The sequence below is a fragment of the Coregonus lavaretus genome, assembly GCF_964263955.1.
Source record: "Coregonus lavaretus genome assembly, chromosome: 18".
Classification (NCBI taxonomy): domain Eukaryota; kingdom Metazoa; phylum Chordata; class Actinopteri; order Salmoniformes; family Salmonidae; genus Coregonus; species Coregonus lavaretus.
Genome location: NC_140005.1, coordinates 44,026,635 through 44,054,435, shown reverse-complemented (window position 1 = coordinate 44,054,435; position 27,801 = coordinate 44,026,635). Strand labels below are relative to the sequence as shown.

Genomic DNA, 27,801 nt, shown 5'->3' with positions numbered 1-27,801 from the left:
CGACGCCACAACGCATTACGGTGAAGTAGTTTTGAGACAACAACGGACGTGTGAACTTGGAACTCTTCAAAACAAACCATCCCCAGATAGGGAAAGTTATCCAAGTTGTCGAAATATTGATTGATGTACAGTGTTACATAGTATGATAATGTTCCCAGGAAAAATAGACAATGACGGCTTGTCTCCTGGTACTAGTTTCTCTAGCCGTACCTGTCATTTCATCATGGGTCTTGGAATGAATAGAAAAAAGTAATTGTCTACAGAACGTAGGAATTTGATTTCACATAGCTGATCAAAGTATCATAGCTAATCATAACTGGCTCGTCTTCTATAACAGCAATTATTTGAGCTTTTCATTTAGATAAAACCAAACACTGCAATAAACCATGCATGGCTAAAGTATTTCATTCATTAAATACAGACACTTATTCTCTTCAGATATGTAGCCCTTTCCTTAGACTTTCTAACTCTGTCTTGCAAGTGGTTTGCCTCTTCATCAACTCCCAACTGGTGTGCTAATTCCAGCGCAGTGGAAGTGTCGACCCACTGTTCGCCAGTCTTGGAATACCTGATGGTCAAATGCCGACCCTTCTACCTCCCGAGAGAGTTTTCAGCTGTTATCGTGACTGCTGTATACATTCCAACTTAGGACAATAAAAATAACAAGCTGGCTCTTAACGAACAATACAAGGCTATAAACAAGCAGGAAACCCTACACCCAGAGGCTGCCTTTCACTAAGACACGTGATGCCCAACTTCCATCAACACGTCTCCAACGCCACTAGGGGTAATAAAGTCCTAGATCACTGCTAGTCTACCCACAAGCAAGCGTACAAGGACCTCCCTCGTCCGCCATTTGGCAAATCAGATCATGACTCCGTACTCTTGCTTCCTGTTTACAAGCAGAAGCTGAAACAGGAAGTACCCGCAATTCGCTCCGTTAAGAAATAGTCACTAGAATCAGAGGGTATGCTAGAGGACTGCTCTGCTAGCGCTGACTGGAATATGTTTAGAGACTCCGCCGATAACATTGACGAGCTAACTACTTCCGTCACCCCAGGTGGTGAGGGTAGTCAACGTCACCTCCACCATGCTGACCCTTAACACAGGGGTCCCACAGGGGTGCGTGCTTAGTACACTCCTGTACTCCCTGTTCACCCTCGACTGTGTGGCCACGCACGACTCCAACACCATTATCAAGTTCGCTGATGACACGATGGTGGTAAGCCTGTTCACCTGCGAGGATGAGTCAGCCTACAGGGAAGAGGTCAGTGACATGGCAGTGTGGTGCCGGAGCAACAACCTCTCCCTCAACGTCAGCAAGACCAAGGAGCTGATCGTGGACTACAGGAAAGTCGACGTGGGCGGCAGTGGAGCAGGTAGACAGCTTCCAGTTCCTCGGTGTCCAAATCAAGAAAGACTTAAAATTGTCCAAACGCACAGTCGTGATGAAGGCGTGACCGCGCCTCTTCCCCCTCAGGAGGTTGAAAAAGTTTGGCATGGGCCCTCAAATCCTGAAAAGGTTCTACAGCTGTACCATTGAGAGCACATTGACTGGCTGCATCACTGCTTGGCATGGCAATAGCACCACCCTCAATCGCATGGCGCTACAGAGGGTTGTGCAGACAGCCCAGTAAATCACTGGTGCCGAGCTCCCTACCATCCAGGACATCTATATCAGGCGGTTTGAAAAGAAGGCCCGCACGGCAAGAGATACCAGTGCATCAAGTCTGACACCAACAGGCTGTTGAACAGCTTCTATCCCCAAGCAATATGACTGATGACTAGCGAACGATATAGCTACACGGACCGAGTTTACCTTATCTTTACACTCACAGGGCCCTACACACTCACACACTGTCAATCCAACACGCACTCAAATACTCACTCCATTTGCGCACTCACATAATATGCACATACATTTATACTGAATCTACAAACCCGCACACCCACTCACATACAAGCTGCTGCTACTCTGTTTATTTTATATCCTTTTGCCTAGTCCCCTTACCCCTATACATACAGCGAGGGAAAAAAGTATTTGATCCCCTGCTGATTTTGTACGTTTGCCCACTGACAAAGACATGATCTGTCTATAATTTGAATGGTAGGTTTATTTGAACAGTGAGAGACAGAATAACAACAACAAAAAATCCAGAAAAAAAGCATGTCAAAAATGTTATAAATTGATTTACATTTTAATGAGGGAAATAAATATTTGACCCCTCTGCAAAACATGATTTAGTACTTGGTGGCAAAACCCTTGTTGGCAATCACGGAGGTCAGATGTTTCTTGTAGTTGGCCACCGGGTTTGCACACATCTCAGGAGGGATTTTGTCCCACTCCTCTTTGCAGATCTTGTCCAAGTCATTAAGGTTTCGAGGCTGACGTTTGGCAACTCGAACCTTCAGCTCCCTCCACAGATTTTCTATGGGATTAAGGTCTGGAGACTGGCTAGGCCACTCCAGGACCTTAATGTGCTTCTTCCTGAGCCACTCCTTTATTGTCTTGGCCGTGTGTTTTGGGTCATTGTCATGCTGGAATACCCATCCACGACCCATTTTCAATGCCCTGGCTGAGGGAATGAGGTTCTCACCCAAGATTTGACGGTACATGGCCCCGTCCATCGTCCCTTTGATGCGGTGAAGTTGTCCTGTCCCCTTAGCAGAAAAACACCCCCAAAGCATAATGTTTCCACCTCCATGTTTGACGGTGGGGATGGTGTTCTTGGGGTAATAGGCAGCATTCCTCCTCCAAACACGGCGAGTTGAGTTAATGCCAAAGAGCTCGATTTTGGTCTCATCTGACCACAACACTTTCACCCAGTTCTCCTCTGACTCATTCAGATGTTCATTGGCAAACTTCAGACGGGCCTATTTATGTGCTTTCTTGAGCAGGGGGACCTTGCGGGCGCTGCAGGATTTCAGTCCTTCACGGCGTAGTGTGTTACCAATTGTTTTCTTGGTGACTATAGTCCCAGCTGCCTTCTCATGATCATTGCAACTCCACGAGGTGAGATCTTGCATGGAGCCCCAGGCCGAGGGAGATTGACAGTTATTTTCTGTTTCTTCCATTTGCGAATAATCGCACCAACTGTTGTCACCTTCTCACCAAGCTGCTTGGCGATGATCTTGTAGCCCATTCCAGCCTTGTGTAGGTCTACAATCTTGTCCCTGACATCCTTGGAGAGCACTTTGGTCTTGGCCATGGTGGAGAGTTTGGAATCTGATTGATTGATTGCTTCTGTGGACAGGTGTCTTTTATACAGGTAACAAGCTGAGATTAGGAGCACTCTCTTTAAGAGTGTGCTCCTAATCTCAGCTCGTTACCTGTATAAAAGACACCTGGGAACCAGAAATCTTTCTGGTTGAGAGGGGGTCAAATACTTATTTCCCTCATTAAAATGCAAATCAATTTATAGCATTTTTGACATGCGTTTTTCTGGATTTTTTGTTGTTATTCTTTCTCTCACTGTTCAAATAAACCTACCATTAAAATTATAGACTGATCATTTCTTGACAATGGGCAAACGTACAAAATCAGCAGGGGATCAAATACTTTTTTCCCTCACTGTATCTACCTCATAACTTCAGTATCCCTGCACATGTAAATATGGTATTGTAACTGAATTTTTCAATATTTCCTGTATATAGTATGCTTACTTACTTGTATTTCATATTTCTTATTCAAATCAAATTTGATTGGCCACATGTGCCGAATACAACAGGTGCAGACATTACAGTGAAATGCTTACTTACAGCCCTTAACCAACAGCGCATTTATTTTTAATTAAAAAAAGTAGAATAAAACAACAAAAAAAGTGTTGAGGAAAAAAATAGCAGAAGTAAAATAAAATAACAGTAGGGAAGCTATATATACAGGGGGGTACCGGTGCAGAGTCAATGTGCGGGGGCACCGGCTAGTTGAGGTAGTTGAAGTAATATGTACATGTGGGTAGAGTTAAAGTGACTATGCATAAATAATTAACAGAGTAGCAGCAGCGTAAAAAGATGGGTTGGGGGGGCAGTGCAAATAGTCTGGGTAGCCATGATTAGCTATTCAGGAGTCTTATGGCTTGGGGGTAGAAGCTGTTGAGAAGTCTTTTGGACCTAGACTTGGCACTCCGGTACCGCTTGCCGTGCGGTAGCAGAGAGAACAGTCTATGACTAGGGGGCTGGAGTCTTTGACCATTTTCAGGGCCTTCCTCTGACACTGCCTGGTATAGAGGTCCTGGATGGCAGGAAGCTTGGCCCCAGTGATGTACTGGGCTGTACACACTACCCTCCGTAGTGCCTTGCGGTCGGAGGCCAAGCAGTTGCCATACCAGGCGGTGATGCAACCAGTCAGGATGCTCTCGATGGTGCAGCTGTAGAATTTTTTTGAGGATCTGAGGACCCATGCCAAATCTTTTCAGTCTCCTGACGGGGAATAGGCTTTGTCGTGCCCTCTTCACGACTGTCTTGGTGTGTTTGGACCATGATAGTTTGTTGGTGATGTGGACACCAAGGAACTTGAAGCTCTCAACCTGTTCCACTACAGCCCCGTCGATGAGCACGCCCCCATTCTCAGTCCTCTTTTTTTTCCTGTAGTCCACAATCATCTCCTTTGTCTTGGTCACGTTGAGGGAGAGGTTGTTATCCTGGCACCACACGGCCAGGTCTCTGACCTCTTCCCTATAGGCTGTCTCATCGTTGTCGGGGATCAGGCCTACCACTGTTGTGTCGTCGGCAAACTTAATGATAGTGTTAGAGTCGTGCCTGGCCATGCAGTCATGGGTGAACAGGGAGTACAGGAGGGGACTGAGCACGCACCCCTGAGGGGCCCCCGTGTTGAGGATCAGTGAGGCAGATGTGTTGTTACCTACCCTTACCACCTGGGGGCGGCCCGTCAGGAAGTCCAGGATCCAGTTGCAGAGGGAGGTGTTGCATCATTGCATCATCTGTGGATCTGTTGGGCCGGTATGCAAATTGGAGTGGGTCTAGGGTTTCTGGGATAATGTGAGCCATGACCAGCCTTTCAAAGCATTTCATGGCTACAGACGTCAGTGCTACGGGTCGGTAGTCATTTAGGCAGGTTATCTTATCGTCCTCGGGCACAGGGACTATGGTGGTCTGCTTGAAACATGTTGGTATTACAGACTCAGTCAGGGACATGTTGAAAATGTCAGTGAAGACACTTGCCAGTTGGTCAGCACATGCTCGGAGTACACGTCCTGGTAATCCGTCTGGCCCTGCGGCCTTGTGAATGTTGACCTGCTTAAAAGTCTTACTCACATCGGCTACGGAGAGCGTGATCACATATTCATCCGGAACAGCTGGTGCTCTCGTGCATACTTCAGTGTTGCTTGCCTCGAAGCGAGCATAGAAGTGGTTTAGCTCGTCTGGAAGTCTTGTGTCACTGGGCAGCTCGCGGCTGTGCTTCCCTTTGTAGTCTGTAATAGTTTTCAAGCCCTGCCACATCCGATGTGCGTCAGAGCCGGTGTAGTACGATTCAATCTTAGTCCTGTATTGACTCTTTGCCTGTTTGATGGTTCGTCGGAGGGCATAGCAGGATTTCTTATAAGCGTCCGGGTTAGAGTCCCGCTCCTTGAAAGCGGCAGCTCTACCCTTTCGCTCAGTGCGGATATTTCCTGTAATCCATGGCTTCTGGTTGGGGTATGTACGTACGGTCACTTTGGGGACGACATCATCGATGCACTTATTGATGAAGCCAGTGACTGATGTGGTGTACTCCTCAATGCTATCTGAAGAATCCCGGAACATGTTCCAGTCTGTGATAGCAAAACAGTCCTGTTGCTTAGCATCTGCGTCATCTGACCACTTTTTTATTAACCGAGTCACTGGTGCTTCCTGCTTTAGTTTTTGCTTATAAGCAGGAATCAGGAGGATAGAGTTATGGTCAGATTTGCCAAATGGAGGGCGAGGGAGAGCTTTGTATGCGTCTCTGTGTGTGGAGTAAAGGTGGTCTATAGATTTTTTTCCTCTGGTTGCACATTTAACATGCTGGTAGAAATTAGGTAGAACGGATTTAAGTTTCCCTGCATTAAAGTCCCCGGCCACTAGGAGCGCTGCCTCTGGATGAGCGTTTTCCTGTTGACTTATGGCCTTATACAGCTCATTCAGTGCAATCTTAATGCCAGCATTGGTTTGTGGTGGTAAATAGACATCTATGAAAAATATAGATGAAAACTCTCTTGGTAAATAGTGTGGGCTACAGCTTATCATAAGATACTCTACCTCAGGCGAGCAAAACCTCGAGACTTCCTTAGTATTTGATTTTGTGCACCAGCTGTTGTTTACAAATATACACCGCCACCCCTTGTCTTACCGGAGTCAGACGTTCTATCCTGCCGATGTAGCGTATAGCCCGCTAGCTGTATGTTATCCTTGTCGTCGTTCAGCCACGACTCGGTGAAACATAAGATATTACAGTTTTTAATGTCCCGTTGGTAGGATAACCGTAATCTTAGGTCATCCAATTTATTCTCCAATGATTGAAGATTGGCTAATAGGATTGATGGGAGCGGCAGTTTACTCACTCGCCGTCGAATCCTTACAAGGCACCCCGACCTACGTCCACGATATCTCAGTCTCTTCCTCATGCGAATGACAGGGATTTGGGCCTTGTCGGGTGTCTGTAGGATATCCTTCGCGGCCGCCTCGTTGAAGAAAAAATCTTCGTCCAATACGAGGTGAGTAATCGCTGTCCTGATATCCAGAAGCTCTTTTTGGTTATAAGAGACGATGGCAGAAACATTATGTACAAAATAAATTACAAATAACGCGGAAAAACACACACAATAGTACAATTGGTTAGTGGGCTGTAAAACGGCAGCCATCTTCTCCGGCGCCACTTATGACTATTCTTATTTATCATGTGTTTTTTTCTAGTAATACATTGTTATTGATTATTGCATTGTTGGGTTTTGAGTTTGCAAGAAAGGCATTTCACTGACATTGAAACAATCCCATGAGGGCTTTGCCATATAATTTAAAGATGGAGTCCGCATTAGGGGAAATGGTGCCACTGTTCGCCCCCAGCCCTTTTGTAATTGTTTTGTTGATGAAACTGAGGTGAGCAGCGGGGTCAAAAAAATTGCAGTGCATATTCTGCTGTTCTATTGCAGTGCAATGATGTCTTAGGGGGAAAGAAACCATGTTTGTTTGTATTAACTTATTTTTTTGTTGTAATTTCCCAAAAGGACGTGGCAGTTTCACCATTAAGGATTCCAGCTTTAATTGTGGGAAAGTCACTGAGAAACAATACATCCCATCAATTGTACCAAAGTAGTCTTGTATCTTATTAACAAGTACATAATTGCTCTTTCCTTGTCATCCTAATTCAAGACTGGGATCACTTAAACATCTGCGCATCACTGAGCTGTATTGCATGTGTTCCCATTTCCCACAGACACAGGCTCGCTCAAACCAGGGCTGGAGAAATTTGGTGACGATGACGACGCGGGCAGCGCCATAGTGCCCCCCGCTGGCTCGGCTGCTCCCCTCCGGCCCGTCTACGAGGGGCCCATGCCCACCCCACCACAGAAGGCCTTCCAGCCAGGCTCCACCCCGGCACACCTCATGCATCGTTTCATGGTGAGACCCAGCCACACATCTCAGGCTTTACTCTTGCCTGAAAGGTTTATATTAATGATGTTCCAGTTTGGCTTTTTTTTTTTTTTGTTGATGGTTCTGTATAAATATAGAACATAACGAGTTGTTTCATGAATTGTCTAGAGATGTACTTAAATGCCGTAAGCCCTATTAAAGGGACATTGCAATCCAAAAAACGACTTGTTTGTTGGATGGTTTCAGACCTCGAAAGTAGTCGAAGTGAGTTATCCGCAAAGCCGCCTAACCCAGAGATAATGTATTCTGTACTCCTTCTGTCAGATGTGGAACTCGGTGGGAATCGTGCGTGGCTACAATGACGACCAGGACAATGCCATCGACGTGGAGTTCCACGACACAGCCGTGCACCATGCCATGCACCTCACCAACACCCTGGGCCACACCGTGGCAGACCTCTCCCAGGAGGCCGTGCTACTTGCCTGCCCCGGCACTGACGAGCTCGCCAGGTAGACCACATATCTTAAGGCCGCTATACACTTCACGCAAATGCTGTGACGGAGCATCTTTTTCACACGTAGTTATACGTACTTTTGTGAGGCTCACATTTTAGAAGGGACTGTATAAGACGCTTTGTTTGCGTGAAGTTTTTAGCGGCCTTAACTGGGACATTTAGATATTAGCTATTCGTGTTTCTGGGGATATCTTTCCCACATGAGGTTTGCCTGAGTTTTATTAGCCAAACTGGTTCTCGACCAACTTTGTGCATCTTGAAGGATTAAATAAGGGAAATCAATTTCGATATTCCCCTAGTCTCTCGTGACAGACCGTGAAAACTCTGGGTTCTGAGATTAGTGTCCCCCCCACCATTGCTTCTGTGGAGCTTTATGTCCCCCCCCCCCCACAATCTAGCGAGAACACTGAAATTGATTACCCATTTTTTCAAACGGAACCCAAGCCGCTTCACTGAATCTCTCTCTCCCTCTCCTGTTCTCCCCCTCCACAGTAAGCTCCAGTGCCTCCACTTCTCGTCGTGGGACACCAACAAGGAGTGGATGGTGGATCTGCCCAAGGGGGAGGACGTGCGGGCCCTATGCCTGGGCCAGGGCTGGGCGGCGGCCGCCACCAGCACCCTCATGCTGCGTCTCTTCTCCATCGGAGGGGTGCAGAGGGAGCTGTTCAGCCTGCCCGGACCCGTGGTCTGCATGGCTGGGCACGGGGAGCAACTGCTCATCGTCTACCACCGAGGTAGGACGTGTGTGTGTGTGTGTGTGTGCGCTGTCACACACAGACGGACCAACACACATACTAATGCACACACACAGAGAAAACAAGCATCAGATGCTAAACAGAGTCAAAATCCTCTTAGAGGTGTGATGATGGGTAATGTAGTTCTGACACGGGGATGATGGGTGATGTAGTTCTGACACAGGGATGATGGGTAATATAGTTCTGACACGGGGATGATGGGTAATATAGTTCTGACACGGGGATGATGGGTGATGTAGTTCTGACACGGGGATGGTGGGTGATGTAGTTCTGACACGGGGATGATGGGTGATGTAGCTCGACTTCTGAGAGGGCATATCTAATCGCTATTGTGTTTGTCCATCCTCAGGCACAGGGTTTGACGGAGAACAGGCCCTTGGGGTCCAGCTGCTGCAGTTTGGACACAAGAGACAGCAGGTCATCCACGGGGAGTCCCTCCCCCTCTCCCCCAAATCCCACCTATCATGGTTGGGCTTCACAGCCGAGGGTGAGTCAGGCCACGCCTCCTCTCAAACGCTGGCTGCTCTCAAAAAGAGATTGTAGAATGAAGTTGACTCTGTACACTGACCTATGATCAGTTTGGCGTTTTCCACACTGATGGTTAAGGTAATCTACACATTTTCCTTCCTGAGAAAATTGCAACCATCCCGGTAATATTCCGGTATTCCTGTTCAAATCAGAAATGCTATTTAAAAGCATATAGTACCAGCAAAAAAAATCTGACATAATTTTACCACTGTAAATGGAGAAATATGGACAGGAATCTGGTTAGTTTTTTTGTTGTATTTGTCACAATTTTATCAGCTCAAAGTTCTGTCAAAGTCAACACACAATTTGTTGATGTAGCCTAGTTTTAAATGTAGACCTAAAATATGATGATATTAGCCTACAGCCTAGTGAAAAATACATTTGTTATAGTCAGCCAGCTTGTTGGCCTTTTTCTCTCCCCTTGCATTTGGCTACCGTTGAGATTTGGTTGTGGCTGTTTTTTTACTTTACCGCTTATTGTGGTGACTTTGTCACAGGGATCATATCCGATTCTCCGCTAAACAAACCGACAAGCAAATAGGCCTAGTAGTGGAGATTCAGCACCATGGATAGCACCGCGGTTGATCAAATCCCTGGGAATCTGACGAGTCAAGCATGTGCACTCGCTTTTTTTTAGTGTAACATCATGGGACAATGTTGCAAATGTCTATTTCCTCAAGCGTGTTTGTAGACGCAATGTACCAGCCGTTTTGTTAACAGCGAGTAGCTGCCGTTTATATTTTGAGCCGCCACAAAGATAGTTTGGAGATGTGTGAATGTGACATGGAGATTACCTTCAGTAACTGAGTCGAGAGGCCACGTGTAGCCTACGTGATAGTCAGCAATGCAGTTTATAGAAGTCATGCAAGTAAGTGATGTTTTCTATTGGGGACTTTACGTTGAGTAAGCTAAATGTGGTAGGCTTCTGGCGTTGTTATGACTGGTCTAATGTAGGCTATGATTGAAGCCAGAGAGTTGATGTGTCCGGGTAATGCATGCAGCTATTCACACGTGTATGTTTTGTATTTTTTGCGTTAGTGCTGCAGAACATTTATATAATTGGTCCATGGGGATGAGTCATTATTTTCCTCGGGAAACGGGAAGGAGCTTGTTTGGGAAGTCCCGGGATACAGGTCACCGGTATTAAACCCTTGTAAGGATCTGGGGCGGGCAGGCTGATCCTAGATCTGTCAGCAACTTCCACCAGCCAGGGTCCTGTTAAAAAAAAAAACAGGTAAGGTTTTGAAACAGAAAACAAAAGGATTGTTGTTATTGTACAAGGGCAGACGAGACTTTGAAACCGAGGTGGTACTACCTCAACTTCCTTTCCTTGCACATCTACTGAACATAACCCTGTTAGAAGTTGCCCGTAGGCACAGATAGGGCTGTGGCAGGTCATGACATTTTTGTCAGCCAGTTATTATCATGTAAAAGACTGCCACGGTAATTGACTGTTAAATAACCTAAACACGTTTAGTATCTCCAGGCCTCCACGCGTACAAGCCGCTGATGCGCGCCTTTGCAACATCTACATTTAAAAAAGTCTAATAAATCAATTGAATAGACACCATCACAATAAATCCATTATATATTTTAGTGAGGTCTATATGAAGAAAATGTATTTCAGAAGAACAGAATTTGAGTTGGCCTACTGTATGTTATCTGGCTATGCTCCATGTCATTGGCTGTAGGCTTGTTCATTTAGCTGACAAGATATGCTTATAAGTCCCATGCCAATTTATATTATGATTTTATAGTAGGAAGAATATAATTGAACTTAGCTGAAGAAAATGGAAAGGATCTTTTTCCCATTCCGGAGCGAGTGGTCATATGAAGTGGCTATGTTGAGCGTAAAAGTGATCATTTGAAACAGGTCCTGTATGCTAGATTTAGATTTATTTGGCAACTTTAGTTGTGAATGATACAAATCTTAGAATGTCTTAGAAATCAAAACATACATGGCTATAGGCTATTGATGATTTGAGAAAGTAGCAAAGAAATGCTTGCGCTCTGTTCCTTGCCTCAACTGCACAGCTGTTCTCTCATCAAGTGATCATATTTTCACCCATCAGAATATTCTCAATTTCATATTGTCTTTACTAATATGTGAAATAGTTTTGATTTAGAATGGCCCATTATCAAATGGGCAGGAACGGGGGCAGGGGGAAAAAGACGTCATCTGTATGCACTGGAATACCGAATGGAGGCCGCTCGCATTCCCACCAGTCTGTTTTTCAATGATGATGATGGGTAGGATACAATTTATGAGCAGCTGAGAAATAAATATAAGAACACTTATTTCACTCCACACATCAACCACTGTTTGAGGAGCGTGCTCTCGCTGCGCGACGATGACGTTCCGTCCAACCTCTGTATGCCATGGGCTCTCCAACCCTGTTCCTACAGCTACCCAGTGCTTCATTTGGGAAACCAACTGAAATCTGTTCCGGAACATCGATAATAACGTTTTCGCAACGAAACATATTTCATTAAACTGTTGACAGCCCTTCTGCGCGCTCGAGAAAGGAATAAAGGAGAGAGAGGAGGAGATGGAAATGCATGGTGGTGGATATTCTGTATAGCTGAAGGTAATGTCACCCAATTAATTAAGAAAATATAAAAAATGCCCGATTTTACTAGACTATTCAAAATCACCCTGCACAATCAATGAACCAGCAGCATCGCCTAGGGCTATACATTCTCTCCCAGACTCATGGATATACATTTTGGAGCGTAGCATAAGGTAACCAGTCCATCCAGTATGCATAATAATACAGTCCACACTCAAAGGCTAGACCAATTATGTATCAAAGACATCTTAAATCAGTTTTGTTTTATGTTTTTCTGCCATGCATAATATGCGGTAGGCTATGTGTTGTATAACAGCTCAATCATCATTTTAATTCAGGTAATGTTTTTGGGCTTGGGTTTATAAGCCTATGTGTATGCATAATGTAAGCTCTAATATGCATATGGTGGTTTTGAATTAATCGTCACCTTAGAAAGTGCTGTCCATTTCGTTGTGTTAGGCTTTGAAACGACATCTACAATGACCATGTTTTACACTCCGTTTCAACATGCTGTTGAACTTCTTTCTTCAAATTGATCATCATAGTGAGGTGAGTTTTAAAAGCAGGATACTGTTTTGATGATAAGTGTTTGATGTGATTTTCGATACATTTGCATTGGTATCAGAGTGGTTAGAGGGACAATAGAGCCCTGAGTACCAGGCCATTAGGACCTGATGGTCATTAGCATGTTGGGTATAGTAAGCATGTCCAGAGTGCATAACAGGAGATTACCGTGACTCAACGGTCACGTGGAATTATACTGCAGTCATGGCTGCCGGTGTGGCGGTAATACGATCACCGCAACAGCCCTAGGCACTGATCTAGGATCAGCCTGCTCTCCCCAGATCCTTACCTTAACCATCAGTGGGGAAAACACCAAACTGATCAGTGTACAGAGCCAACAATCACTTGCACATCACTTATTCCAAATCAGTACTCTAGTCTCATCAGGTTTCAACCACTGGTTGATTTCCAGGCACCCCATGCTTCATCGACTCTGAGGGCGTGGTGCGCCTGCTAAACCGCTCCCTGGGAAACACATGGACGCCTGTGTGTAACACCAGGGACAACTGCAAGGGCAAGTCAGACCACTACTGGGTGGTGGGAGTGCACGAGAACCCCCAGCAGCTCAGGTAAAACTCTCTTCCCTCTGTCATCCTTCTCTTCTTGTTCTTCATCTGTCATTCCTTTTTCCTTCTCTCTCTCTTTCTTCGTTCCGTGTTTTCCTATTCAGGTTTATTCAAATTTGTCTGAGATACCAGTAGTTACAGATGAGATCAAGTCTCCTTTTTTCTTGTCCAGCTCTCATCCATAGAATAGGGCTATTCAACTATTGGCCCTCGTCCCTTTACAACTGCTGGATTGATTATTTGACTTTTTGAATTGATTTTGTAATGGTATTTTTTTAAGGAGTGGTGCAATCGCACTCTGTTCGTTTTTTTGTTGTTGCTTTTATTGAAGAGATAGGAAAGTGTAGGGAAGACGGGGGGAGTCAGAGAGCAGTAGGCCAAATTCGAACTCATGCCGGCTCTGGCATACTTGTGCTGGGGTAGCGGCTTAGACCGCTAGACCACCCTAGGTCACGTTGTTTTCTTTTCTACCTGGTAATTAATTCATCAATTTATGTCACTGATTTCCCTGATGAGATGGAGAGAGAATGAAAAACAGCAGGACTCTGACCCTCGAAGACTAATATAATTTTTTTGTGTATTCTATAATTAATCTATCTCTTCATCTTCTTCTTTCCTCCAGGTGTATCCCATGTAAAGGGTCCCGGTACCCCCCCACGTTGCCCAGGCCTGCCGTCGCCGTCCTGCCCTTCAAGCTGCCCCTCTGTCAGACCACCACAGAGAAGGGCCAGATGGAGGTCAGTAAGGCCAACATATACAGTCATGCTATGCTATTCCAGTCAGCTCAGCCTTGGGAGAGACACTGCCTACCTAGAACTTTTATAGTTGATCTATTGGGTTGCTTGAGCTACCATTGCAGCTACGTAGAACCTGCAAATAGCCTTTAAACAGCAATGTCCTTGAATATCTCTTTGATATATGACCCTGTATACATACACAAAATAAAGGAAACAACAACATAGTTGAAGATGATCACTCAGAATGGCTGTGTATTTATTGGCGTTTATCTTGCCCTGTAAGGGGTTGAGTAGCCCTAAACCATGCCAGGAAAATGCACCCACACCGTAACAGAGCTGCCAGAACCTTCATTTACTCAAGTGTTTCCTTTATTTTGGGAGGTACCTATACATATGCCCTACAGAAGGGAAAGCCCCACTCACTGTCTCTGTCCCTCTCTCTCCTTCCAGGAGCAGTACTGGCGCTCGGTGCTCCTCCACAACCACTACGGCTTCCTGTCGTCCGGTGGCTACGAGATAGACGAGGAGGGTCAGAGCCAGGCCCAGAAAGAACAGCAGGAGCTGCTCATGAAGATGTTTGCCGTGAGTACGGTAGCAGCAACTCATGGGTCCACCGAGCCTGGAAACCCTCCTTAGATCCGTAGCCTAGTTTGGGATTAGAATTTGGAATAGTTTACATTGGATATCCCAGAAACCTTTCCAGAGCAACAGAATGTCGAATATAATCCCAATTTCGATTTATTTTGTTGGGACTTTGGGGATTTGGTTCCATTTCAGCACAAAATTACAAACAACGTATTCACAGGAAAGGATTATTGAAAATACTTTTCCTCAGCTTTGAGTGCTCACATCAAAATAAGTCCTACACACATGCATGCATGCAAGGTCGAAAGGTATTGTGAGGGACTTGATGTGAGGCATAGTGATAAAGGTTTGAAATTAAAACCAACCTTTTGGAACGTATACAAAATGTATGTGATACCTTGGTTAAATTACTGTATTATGAACTATTATTAATTATCCATACATTGGGTGTTTTCAATCTGCAGCTGTCGTGTAAACTGGAGCGGGAGTTCCGCTGCGTGGAACTGGCCGAGCTAATGACCCAGAACGTAGTGACCCTGGCCATCCGCTACGCCTCGCGGTCCCGCCGAATGGCTCTAGCCCAGCGCCTCAGTGAACTGGCCCTGGAGAAGGCCAATCAGCTTCAGGGGGAGGAGCCCCAGGAGGAGGAAGAGGAGGAGCCACTCCAGTACACCAGACACAACACTGGGTAAGTACATTTGTGTTTGTTTGTGTTATTGTATGTTTGAAAACATGCATACCATATGTTGGTGATTGTCATATAATGAAAATGACAAAATAAAATGGTTGATTAGGAAAAAGTGATAATAAATCAAAATGATTTTTGGTTTAAAGATGGTTGGGAGAAATTAAACTATAATGCGTTGGTTGAAACTGGCTTAGCAGTGTGTGAGGGTTGCATTGCTATCCTTGTTTGAACATAGGAACTGATACGTTTAAGTGTGCAGTGAGTGTGCACCTGGGCATGGCCAATGGGTCATGTTCAGTAGGGCAAACTGTAGCGAAACGTATCGCAACGGAAAATGATAATCTGTTCTTATTGGGGAAATTCATATAGAAACTCAGTTTCACTTTGTTTAAAAATGTTTTCTCTCTACTGAACACCGCCCTGATCATTTGCATGAAGAACCAAAAATATGTTCTAACTTGCATGAGTTGAGATAAAATGATGTGTAGATAAGGAATTATTTTGGGATTCATGATCATATCTGTTTGTTATTCCAGGTACGCCCAGAGCAGCAGTGAGCTGGGTGCGGATCGCCAACACAGCAGCCACAGACAAGCACAGGAGGAAGAGGTGGAGGAAGAGGAGGGTCAGGAAGAACATATGGACGTAGCCGAGAGCAAAAGACAACGTAAGTCGAGGGAATCCCTCTCCATTTCCCCTCCCACCCCTCCCATCTCCCGCATGTCAAAACAATCAACATCTGGGTAGTGTTCATTAGGACACACAGTAGCAAAACACTTTTTAAAACGGAATGCGAAAATGACTGTTCATATTGGTAGTCCCTTACAGTTTCTTCCGTTCGCAGACCCGCCAACCTGCACGCATTTTGCGTACCATACATGCAATTTGAGGTCATAGTATGCTGGTACGAAAAACTACCCTAAAATACGCAAAAATAGGCTTCTAGTTGATACATTGGGGTTTTTGACTCAGCCGTCTGAAGTTGGAGCTGAGCCAATCAGAGGACTTGGGCAAGGAGAAAAAATCTCTAGCTCTCCACTCCGGCCCACCCCACGTAGTCGTAGTACTGTTTTCCTCCCTTAAGCTGGATGGCAGCGCTCCTCTTTGTCCGTTAACACCACCGATGTGAGGAAAAAGGCTATGGAAAATGGAGAACAAACTGTTTGCCAAATACATTTTCCAAAATAGTATGTGCTAGTTAAGCACATAACCGCTATTTCCTAGTTGTCTCCTTAGTTAAGGCGTCATTACGACGAAGGTAGTTAGCTACAGCGTTTGGTAAACTATAACTAAGCAAGAACACTTTCTTGCCTGCACATGCTTTGATCTACGCAACGGTAGTAGGATGGAAACAGACATGCCAGAGAGTTGTTCTGCTAATACAGTCCTTCACAGAAAGTTATGTTAGACTGTTAAAGATTAGGCAGAGCGCATCGGAGGACTCTATTGCATTGACGGCACGAGCGGTCACGAGTAGATGTGCTTGTTTTGATATCAAAGATGTAGCCGCGTGTGCACATTTGTTCATATTCTTTGCTAGTTAGTGAGTTATTATACCAATTATGTCAAATTTCTGGTCAGCAATGGGGGAGTGATTGCTTCCTACAAGAGCACAAAACGTGTAGGCCTACATTTCGAGCCATCTTTGAAAAGCCAGTCAGGTAAAGAGCTTTTTAAAGGGGCAGTGTTGTATTTTGAGATGGGTTTGAATAAGTTAAGAAGCCAATAGGTAGAGGGTACCATACATTTTTGTCTGATTCTTTGTAATAATAATGGTATGGGAATAAAAATTTATTATTTTGTTGTTTCTTGCATCAAACAATACAACATGTTCAGTCACCTCTTTGTCTGAAGAACAAGTGGCTAAACAGGTTATATCAGGGCAGCATTCCTGCTGATTCCCGTGGGACCTGCAGAAAGCGGGCAGTCACACAGACAACTTTCGTATTACATATTTTTTTGGGGTCCCGCAGATTATTTGGAAACTGCTGTCTTTCTGCTTTGCATGCGTTAGCCTACCTATTGTATTAAAAACACATCTTTGTTGCATTATTCACACACTCAGAATTCGATGCTTCAACTTCAGTAGCATACCTCTCCTCTCCTAGTTGGGCGTGCGAGATCAAGTGCGCCTAGTATACTGTATGTGTGGTCTCATTGAAATAGAGTAGGCTGCCTATGCATGGCCGGAGAATCACGTAACAACTTTCCAAGGAAATTAACTTAAATATAATTAGACTACAGTTTATTACAGTGTCTGTAAATAAACATTGATAAGAAGTGGAGGCCGCTCAACTAATTAGATCTCATCATTGAAAAGGAAAAGGCGCAACGCGGCTACAAGGTTACCATGGTGAGAAGAGCATTGCGCTCTTTAATTTAAAAAAATTATTGATTATCCATTTACTTGTCTCTGCCTGCAAATATTCCCCCTGAAAGGTAGGTTATTTCCTATATGCAAAACGTAGCTCAAGAGAAAGTGCAAGTGTCCGCTGTCAACATTCTTGCTGCTTCAAATTCAGTTGCCACACGTGCGAGATCAGGTGTACGTGTGGTCTCAATTAAATAGAGTAGACTATAGCCTATTCATGTGCGGAGAAGCACGGGGCAGTTATCTTTCCAAGGAAATGTACTTCCTAAATATGATTAGTCTATAGTTTGCTACATTGCCTAGAAATAAATATTGATCACCCATATTTGTCTGTCTGAATATTATTATATTTTTCCCTTATTTTACCGGGTAAGTTGACTGAGAACACATTCTCATTTACAGCAACAACCTGGGGAATAGTTACAGGGGAGAGGAGGGGGATGAATGAGCCAATTCAAAGCTAAAAAGTAGGCTATAAAACGTAGCTGAAGAGAAAGTGTAAGTCTCTCCAACTCTGCTCTCTTCAAACTAAGTCTAGCATATTGGCTGATATAGCCCAGTAATACCGATAGCCTAATATAAATCGGCCACATGAGAATCTCTGGTAATTGAACCTATTTCTTAGGTTATTTTTACGCATTTTGATATTGCCTATAGGATGCAAAATTGTTGGGACCGTGGCTGGCAAGTGAGCTGCGTCACATATGCGAAAACTAGCATTGCGGGACTGCGGTTGGGTTCGGGACCAGTTCTCTTTTTTAAGATATATTTTTATTTATGCGGGACCAGTTCTCTTTTTTGAAAGATTTTTGTAATTGTTTTTTTCTTTTTTTTTCGTAAATCCAATTGATAGTTAGTCTTGTCCCATCGCTGCAACTCCCGTACGGACTCGGTAGAGGCGAAGGGCAAGAGCCAGCCACACCAATGTGTCGGAGGAAACACTGTCCAGCTGGTGACCGAAGTCAGCTTGCAGGTGCCCGGCCCGCCACCAGGAGTCGCTAGAGCGCGATGGGACAAGGAAATCCCGGCCGGCTAAACTCTCCCCTAACCCGGACGACGCTGGGCCAATTGTGCGGCGCCTCATGGGTCTCCCGGTCATGGCCGACTGTGACGCGGGTCTGTAGTGACCGGGACCAGTTCTTGCGGTAACAGGTGAGAGTTGGACAGAAAGCCAGTGGGTGTGGTATGAAAAGCTGCGGGTGGGATGAGGAAATCAGTCCAGCGCAGACCTCTACCCTGGCAATATCAAGCCCTGCATAATGTTTTTAAAAGTCTCATGTAGACCTACATTGAACACCACACATTGGCTGCTATTGTAGGCAGTATCATGGCTATAATAGCTATTTTATTAGCTATTTCCATTTTAAAATGTTATGGGATGCATTTTTTGGACCAATGATTACACCCCTGAGTGTACATTTAAACGTATTTCTAGTTAGCTACTGAAGAGCAGCCAAATACCAAATACCCACAACAGTCTTTAGCCTACCATTCCTACTGAGGCAGTTTTCTGCCAACATCATTATTAGGCAAAAAAAGGTGAATTTGTCTGATTTTGAGTAGTGTGAGTGTTGCACGCATTCTGTCATGGGGTCCGCGGGTACAGGGGTGCCGCCGCCGCGCTGAAGTGGTACTCATAAAAATTCTTAAAGGTTCGAAGATATTCATTTGGTGTCTAATAAACACAACACCATTTAAGGCAGTAAACTTCAGGCTTGTTTACATAAAGTTTAGGTGCATTGTTGTATAAAAATCTATGTTGACTCGTCTTTACCCTGTAGGTCTCAATCCCTTTGCTAAAGGGACTGCTGCATCACCTGAGAACCCTTCTCCCAAACCCGGTGAGTACACACTAATGGAATAGCATTCAGTTCTCCTGGATACACTAGTCAATGGTCCACTGCCACCCTTATTAATCTAAAAACAAGTGTTTCCAATAGGTACATAAACACACGGTTGTATGCTACACACACTCTCAAGTCTGTTGCACCCCATCTAGACACTTTACCGTTTAAATGTTGGGGCTTCCAGGAAGTCCCTTTAGGGTGCCCTCAACCTCGCCTAAGACAAAACCTAAGGGAAGCGCTTGTTAACACCAAGAATATACTTGGCAATGACTGTTTGTTATACATGACATTATCATACATTGTTAAACATTGGCCTTCTTTCTTTCCTTCCTTACAGTAAGCAAAGAGGGACGTGTGAACCCTTTCAAGGTAAGTCACTTATGCTTTTGGGGCGGGTTAAACCAAAAATTGAGAGAGACCACTTACTAGAAAGGAAGTGGAGGAGTACATTTCTTGCTTAAAATTGGCTATTGAATGTGGGAGTCCTGGCTAAATACTTAACATGTGACCCCTCATACTTGTGTCAGGTGAGCAGCGGGTTAGGGAAGCCGGGTTCGGCGGGGGGCCAGCCCAGGGTGACCAACGTCCTGGACAGCATGACGTCGTCCAGCAGGAAGCCCACTGCTCTGCTGAGCAGCTCCGGCTCTGCGGGGAAACCGAACAAAACGCCTGTCCTAAAGCCTCTGGCTCCCAGACCCAAGACCAAGGTACAACACACTAGTCAGATAAAAGCTTAAGAAATGTCAGGATAGTGACTGAGCGATCAAATACCACCAATATTTTGGCTGTGTGGGAATAAATGGATCCGAATCTGAGTAAATGGATCTGAGTATGACAGCGTTTACGTATGTGACAGTGTTGACGTAAGCATTACGGTGCAATGCATTGGACTGTTGTCTTCTTCAGACCCAGTCTACACTGCTGCACATGAGCGCTCCCAAAGCAGCCAATAAGAAGCCAGCAGAGGAGCGGGAGCCGGCAGTGTGTAGGCTGAAACAGACAGAGGCACCGCCTCCAGCCTCTCCAGCAGAAAATGTTGAGAACAAGAAGTGAGTAATGAGCACTGTACAAAATCACAATCACCGGAGAAAATGTATGAAAATCATAACGGGGGGGGGGGGAAACATTCTTCATTCCATTATTTTTTTCTTTTTAAAGGGATTTTTAAGCAGTGGGGCAGTCCCACTCCTTTCATAATTATTTTGCTTTATTGAAGAGATAGTAAAGTGTTGAAAAGATGGGGGAGATTGGGTGAGTCAGTGGGCCGGATTCAAATGAATGCAGACTCTGGCATACATGTGTGCCGGGGTCAGCGGCTGTAACCACAGGCCATCTTCATTCCATTCAAAACGGAGCGACGGCGCTCCATTTGTGTCACTCTCTGTGTAGTTCGAGGTACTTTTCTGCGTAGAGTGTGTAGAGCCCTTAACGGAAACTGATGTAGAGTGAATGAGACAGTAGGTGTACGACAGAAAATGTAATGTGTGTGTGTGTGTGTCAGTCCCAAGACGGGCTTCCAGCTGTGGCTGGAGGAGAACAGGAAGATCATCCTGGCTGACAACCCAGAGCTGGAGGAGACTGACGTCATCAAGGAGGCCATGGGCCGCTTCAGGACCCTGTCTGCAGACGACCGGCTGGTAAGACACCTTACACAAGTGTGTGTGTGTGTGCTTCCTTAATTAACACGTGGTGCTCAGACACCTTATGTCTGTGAGAGAGATTATTGATCTACTTGATTAACTTGTGGTGTATTCAAATGACCTGGTTCTAATAGTGTTCCGGAACATCTTCTCTGCTCACGTACAAGAAAATGCCTCCAGACTCATTATGTGATGGCGGAGCGTCACCTTTTAGTAAGACATGACCCAAAACACACTGTTGAAAACATATGAATCAAAATACACCCAAATCTTTGGTGACATTCTGTTCTTGTGCTTCATATTCAATATTTGATCTCAAATCCAAATTGCTGGAGTATAAAGCCATTTAAAAGCACACTCTAAAAGCGATGAAAGCATCTTTATCCCACAACAAAGACCCCTTATTCCCATGTGACAAGGCAGAAATACCCCTTTAGATACCCCTTATCTACAGTTGAAGTCGGAAGTTTACATACACTTAGGTTGGAGTCATTAAAATTTGTTAACAAACTATAGTTTTGGCAAGTCGGTTAGGACATCTACTTTGTGCATAACACAATACATTTTTCCAACAATTGTTTACAGACAGATTATTTCACGTATAATTCACTGTATCACAATTCCAGTGGGTCAGAAGTTTACAGACACTAAGTTGACTGTGCCTTTTAAACAGCTTGGAAAATTCCAGAATATTATGTCATGGCTTTAGAAGCTTCTGATAGGCTAATTGACATCATTTGAGTCAATTGGAGGTGTACCTGTGGATGTATTTCAAGGCCTACCTTCAAACTCAGTGCCTCTTTGCTTGACATCATGGGAAAATCAAAAGAAATCAGCCAAGAACTCAGAAAAAAAGTTGTAGACCTCCACAAGTCTGGTTCATCCTTGGGGAAATTATGTGGATATATTGAAGCAACATCTCAAGACATCAGTCAGGAAGTTAAAGCTTGGTCGCAAATTGGTCTTCCAAATGGACAATGACGCCAAGCATACTTCCAAAGTTGTGGCAAAATGACTTAAGGACAACAAAGTCAAGGTATTGGAGTTGCCATCACAAAGCCCTGACCTCAATCCTATAGAAAATGTGTGGGCAGAACTGAAAATGCGTGTGCGAGCAAGGAGGCCTAAAAACCTGACTCAGTTACACCAGCTCTGTCAGGAGGAATGGGTCAGAATTCACCCAAGTTATTGTGGGAAGCTTGTGGAAGGCTACCCGAAACGTTTGACCCAAGTTAAACAATTTAAAGGCAATGCTACCAAATATTAATTGAGTGTATGTAAACTTCTGACCCACTGGGAATGTGATGAAAGAAATAAAAGCTGAAATAAATCATTCTTTCTACTATTATTCTGACATTTCACATTCTTAAAATAAAGTGGTGATCCTAACTGACCTAAGACAGGGAATGTTTACTAGGATTAAATGTCAGGAATTGTGAAAAACTGAGTTTAAATGTATTTGGCTAAGGTGTATGTAAACTTCCGACTTCAACTGTATTAAACATACAGTTAATCCAAATTCCCACTGTATCGAAGACTCCTCCCATCTCCCCTATCATGATCTTAAAGGGGCAATCTGGGATTCATAGATTGAGCTATGGATGCAAGGACTGACTATCCATGAGATCTAAATGATGTATTAGCCATGTTTTGAAGGAATAAAAAAAGCGTATATTTTGCATTCTGATGAGGTAAGACGGTTTAAGTAAGCTCATGAGGCCTTTAAAAGTTATATTCTTCAAGAATAAATGGCTATACACTGTGTAACAAACATTAGGAACATCTTCCTAATAGTGAGTTGCAACCCCCCCCCACTTTTGCCCTCCGAACACCCTCCATTTTTTGGGGCATGGACTCTACAAGGTGTCTAAAGTGTTCCACAGGAATGCTGGCCCATGTTGACTCCAATGGTTCCCACCGTTATGTCAAGTTGGCTGGATGTCCTTTGGGTGGTGGACCATTCTTGATACACACGGGAAACTGTTGAGAGTGAAAAACCCAGCAGCGTGGTAGTTCTTGACATACTCAAACCGGTGTGCCTGGCACCTACTACCATACCCCGTTCAAAGGCACTTAAATATTTTGTCTTGCCCATTCACCCTCTGAATGGCACACATACACAATCCATGTCTCGATTGTCTCTTCCCCTTCATCTACACCACGTGTCAAACTCATTCCATGGAGGGCAGTGTCTGCGGGTTTTCGCTCCACCCTTGTACTTGATTGATGAATTAAGGTCACTAATTAGTAAGGAACTCCCCACACCTGGTTGTCTAGGTCTTAATTGAAAGGAAAAACCAAAAACATTGCTTGAAGGCCGGAAGCTCTTAACCTGTACAACACAATTGTATATTCTTTACTGCAGTATGTACAATATTGATATTCCTAAAATATTACTGACATATTTTCCCAAAAGACCTTGCCATTAAAGAAAGCCTTTTAAAGACAACCTGTCAAATTGAGGTGGTTTTATATTGTAAATTTGCCTGGAAGGTGCTGGAATGGAAGAAGTATCTTGTCACCGTCAGTGGTCCTCACCGAAACCCCTCCATTAACGCGTTGGAATGAGTGATAATTAGCATTCCCAGGCTAACGCTCCCTTAACCCCAGCCTGTATACATATTTATACCCATCTGTGTTGGTGTGGGCTTATACATACACAACAACACTATTCAATGTGAAATATCCATCATATATATATATATCCGTCAATATATTTAGTCCGTTGCGACGTATGTCAAATTGAATGGGATTCCAATGAGGATTCCAATGGTAACCAAAGTGTTGAACCTATACAAAACAGTGGTAGACTGCAGACACTGCACGTTGCAAACAAACTGTGCTCCCCAATCAGCTGGCTTGGAACCGAATACCTAAATGGTTAGGTTACTTTCCAGATGGTGTGCTTTAACAACTGGTGTGACCGAGTGGTATTAATGACCTAAAGGTTTTGGTGACGATTTGACCAGTCCATTATTAAAGTCGGTCAAAGGGGTTAATGTTTATAGTTGGAGACCTCAGTAAAGCTGACTACCAGTGCTATTTTAGTTGGTATTGTTAGGAAGCTGCGATGCTCCTGTTTTCTACATCTAAAACTCGAATGAGTTGTCTACCTACCTGCTACCTCACTGTGTGCAGGGTCATGGTTCGAATGTAATTCACTAGGATATATTTTGTGGTAGATCTGACTGGCTTTTGCTCAGTTTGGACTCTGACCTGCACACCTGCCTTCTCTCTAAAAGACCGACAGGTTTTCAATATACTCAGATTTGAAGGGTCACTGTCCACATTGGTGGACAATTTAGGCAGGTGCTTGGGCACCTGTAGCCATCCAGACTTCCCCTTGCCCCCTGTGCACATATCTATCCCTCTTAAACTCCAGTCTATTCCATACTGCTATTACTTGCCTTTTACCTTTGTGATCAAGTAGCCTGCAAAAACACACACTGCGTTCGTATCTGCGTGTTCCCCTGTGTTAAGGACATGTTCGTGACCCTGCACACACAAAGCCACTCAGCGGAGGGGTGGAGGACACTCCACACGGCCTAAAGGAGGGGAAAAGGGGATCAGAGAGGGATGGAGGGGAGGGAGGCTTTATATGCCTGTTGCTTGGAAACCCAGTGTGTGAGGGTTGTGGGTAGTGGGCACAGTGCATTGATCTTATGGTAATGATTCCTAAAGGGTGTGTGTTGGTGTGTATGGTTGTAAATTAGCCAGTAAATATACAGCAGGCGACCGGGGGCACATTTTAAGGCTTGTATTTACTATTCAGTGAGTCGGGGTGAAGAATAGGAGTGGGAGGTTGTGAGAACGCGGAGAGTGGGCCCTGCCTCGCCGCCACGCGCTCCGCTTCATGACTCATCACGGTTCCATTTACGTCCAGGGGCACGTCCCAAATGGCACCCCATTCCCTATATAGTGCGCTACTGTGCTCTGTTCAAAAGTAGTGCACTATATAGGGAATAGGGTGCCATTTTGGGACGCAGCCCAGGCCTTTTGTCTCTTCCCAGAGAGAAACACACGGAGAAAAGGCTGCCGGGCTGCTGAACGAGAAGTGGCCCTGTCTGCCAATAGTGATTACACATAACAGGATGCAATTTAAAACTGCATGGCTGAGTCGCGGCCCCTGTGTGTGTTCGTGTGCTTTTTTTGTCAAGCTGTGTATGATACAAATGTCACATTTTGAATTTGGTTTGCAATTGAATTCCAATTTAAGACTCTTTTGTGAATATTGACAATCTTTCTATTACATCTATTATGATTTTCAGACTGTTTATGTTTTCTCTTTTTTGTTCAGTCCTGGACAGAGCGGGCAAAAGGACAGTCTGGAGACGTGGCGGATATGAAAAAACGAAAGAGAGGAGAAGAGAGCAGGGGAGACAAGAATGGACAGAGTGAGGCAGATGAGAGCAGTGCCAAAAAGAAAAAGCCCTTAGACACCTCAGCCAAGCTCTCAGCATTTGCTTTCAACAAAAATTAAACATAAGACCACATCATGGACCGATTTTTATACGTTTTGCTCCATAGGTCTGTTTAGTTAGGGTTATAGGTCACAGCTAAATATGATATAATGCTCATTTGTGGATTGGTGCAGAATATGAGACCTTTCAGATTTTTTTTTGTGTAATATTTTATCAGAATATGGAGTCTGTCTCATAAGGTTTCCAGACAGTCTCATTAGCACTGTTTGGTATGCTTGTGATGCAGCCCTCATCGATGAATAATTTATTTTCCGATATTTTCCTGGGAGTTAGAGGAATTTCATAGGTGGCATCAAAGCGAAATATCCTGAGCACTTGAAATAGCTGTGACATGAAGAGAGCAACTGATAAGGGCACATGTAAATGTTATTCTGTTCAGCATCATGATTTAGGTTTGTCCTTTTCACCAATTTCCTCTTAGCTTGTATTGTTTTTAAAACAATATAGTATATTTACTTGTTTTTTTTATTGTACTGTATCCAACTATTGAATAAAAATAAATATGTTCCATCCTTTCTTTCTTCTTTCCAATCTTTTTGTATCACAGTTTGGTCTGGTATAGGATCTGTTTCATTAAGGAAACCGACACCTGTTTAAAAATGCCTTAACATGTTTTTTAACAAATGTGTTGAGACTGAATAGACTTATAACAATCACTAGTTGTGATTGTGAATGTAACGGTAACACTTTACTTGAAGGGGGTATACATAAGGCATTTGAGGAAAAACACTGAACTATAGAGTGGTGTAAAAAATACTTTAAAGTACTACTTAAGTAGTTTTTTGGGGTATCTGTACTTTACTATTTATATGTTTGACAACTTTTACTTCACTACATTCCTAAAGAAAATAATGTACTTTTTACGCCATACATTTTCCCTGACACCGAAAAGTACTCGTTAAATTTTTTATGCTTAGCAGGACAGGAAAATGGTCCAATTCACACACTTATCAAGAGAACATCCCATGTCATCTCTGCTGCCTCTGATATGGCGGACTCACTAAACACAAATGCTTTGTTTTTAAATTATGTCTGAGTGTTGGTGTGCCCCTGGCTATCAGTAAATAAATATAAAACAAGAAAATGGTGCCATCTGGTTTGCTTAATTTAATATTATTTGAAATAATTTATACATTTGATACTTAAGTATATTTTAGCAATTATATTTACTTTTGATACGTAAGTATATTTAAAACCAAATACTTTTAGACTTTTACTCAAGTAGTATTTTACTGGGTGACTTTTACTTGAGTAAAAGTAAAGAGGCATTCATAGAAAATTACTCAAGTATGACACTTGCGTACTGTTTCTACCACTGGAAATATACACCTTCCAAAGATTGACAAATGAATCAACTCAAGTGATCTTAAATCTACTTTTGACAACATTGATTATTATATGATGGCATATAGTAGTACATTCACTGAATAGTGAATATCCTCCAAGTAACCTACCTGTGGCATATTCGGATCCATACAGAATTTGAGTGTTCTCGATTGCCTGACGACTCAAACTAAATTATTCCGTTGCTTTTTCATTTGCTACATACTTCAGTCTGATTGGTGAATATTCTTAATTCCGCATAAAAACAATATGTGCATTTTCCCACCAGAGATGTGTTTACAGCAAATTGACTTGTTGCGGATAAAAGGCTGTGCGAGATGACTTAGTGCACATTAAAATACCTTTAGTGGTTAAATTCCCATGTACTGAATAAAAAATACAAGTTAAACATCTCACAAAAATATTGGCGTTATATAGGGAGTGTGCCCACTCTGGCATTGGCATGTGCGCTCTAGCCCACAGCTCGCAGATCCAGTGTGGGTATAGCCTACCTAATGAGAATATTATGGACAAAAGAGGTAGATTTATTTTTATTTGTCAAACTGCAGCCAAGCATTAATGATCATGTCACCAGAATAAGACCCTCAATATTTACCACCCTGTGAAGTTCATAATTTATTTCATCTGTAGCCTAATAAACTGCATGCTTTCCTGACAAGTCATAGTGGGAGGATAACACGTCATCACGTGACTCCAGGTTTACTTTGATACTATGTTTATTATATAAATATTTGCTCATAAAAGTGTTTCCACCGACATTTCTCGCATAATTCATTTTACCGCCACAAAAAGATAACCTTGTCAACATTTGGAAAGCTTACTGACAAATGTTCTGTTAACATCAGGCCTTGCATGAAGTTTTTTATCTGACGTACTTTACTAGCATAAAAAGGTTGGCTGGAAACCTGGTTAGAGACTGCCATAATTGAAGTGGTTTATCGTGACCTCAAAATGAGGGGCATTGGCCAAAACAGTCATCAGTGATTCCTAACCAATCAGAGTATCAAAGCCAATGACGAATTTTCAAAAGGCAGCTTTACAC

At 43.7% G+C, this 27,801-nt stretch overlaps 1 protein-coding gene across 1 annotated transcript in view; it reads left to right on the top strand.

Moving 5' to 3' along the window:
* The window catches only part of wdhd1 (WD repeat and HMG-box DNA binding protein 1), a 47,481-nt gene extending 21,549 nt beyond the window's left edge, over positions 1–25,932 (top strand). The window contains exons 12-26 of the mRNA XM_084181691.1: positions 7,412–7,596; positions 7,894–8,078; positions 8,576–8,817; positions 9,188–9,325; positions 12,913–13,069; positions 13,689–13,803; positions 14,254–14,385; positions 14,853–15,076; positions 15,613–15,743; positions 19,229–19,288; positions 19,632–19,663; positions 19,822–20,001; positions 20,201–20,343; positions 20,796–20,931; positions 25,232–25,932. Coding sequence (XP_084037817.1) covers positions 7,412–7,596; positions 7,894–8,078; positions 8,576–8,817; positions 9,188–9,325; positions 12,913–13,069; positions 13,689–13,803; positions 14,254–14,385; positions 14,853–15,076; positions 15,613–15,743; positions 19,229–19,288; positions 19,632–19,663; positions 19,822–20,001; positions 20,201–20,343; positions 20,796–20,931; positions 25,232–25,414 — 2,243 coding nt within the window. The 3' untranslated portion in view covers positions 25,415–25,932. The remainder of the gene's footprint in view (positions 1–7,411; positions 7,597–7,893; positions 8,079–8,575; positions 8,818–9,187; positions 9,326–12,912; positions 13,070–13,688; positions 13,804–14,253; positions 14,386–14,852; positions 15,077–15,612; positions 15,744–19,228; positions 19,289–19,631; positions 19,664–19,821; positions 20,002–20,200; positions 20,344–20,795; positions 20,932–25,231) is intronic.
* Positions 25,933–27,801: the final 1,869 nt, after the last annotated feature.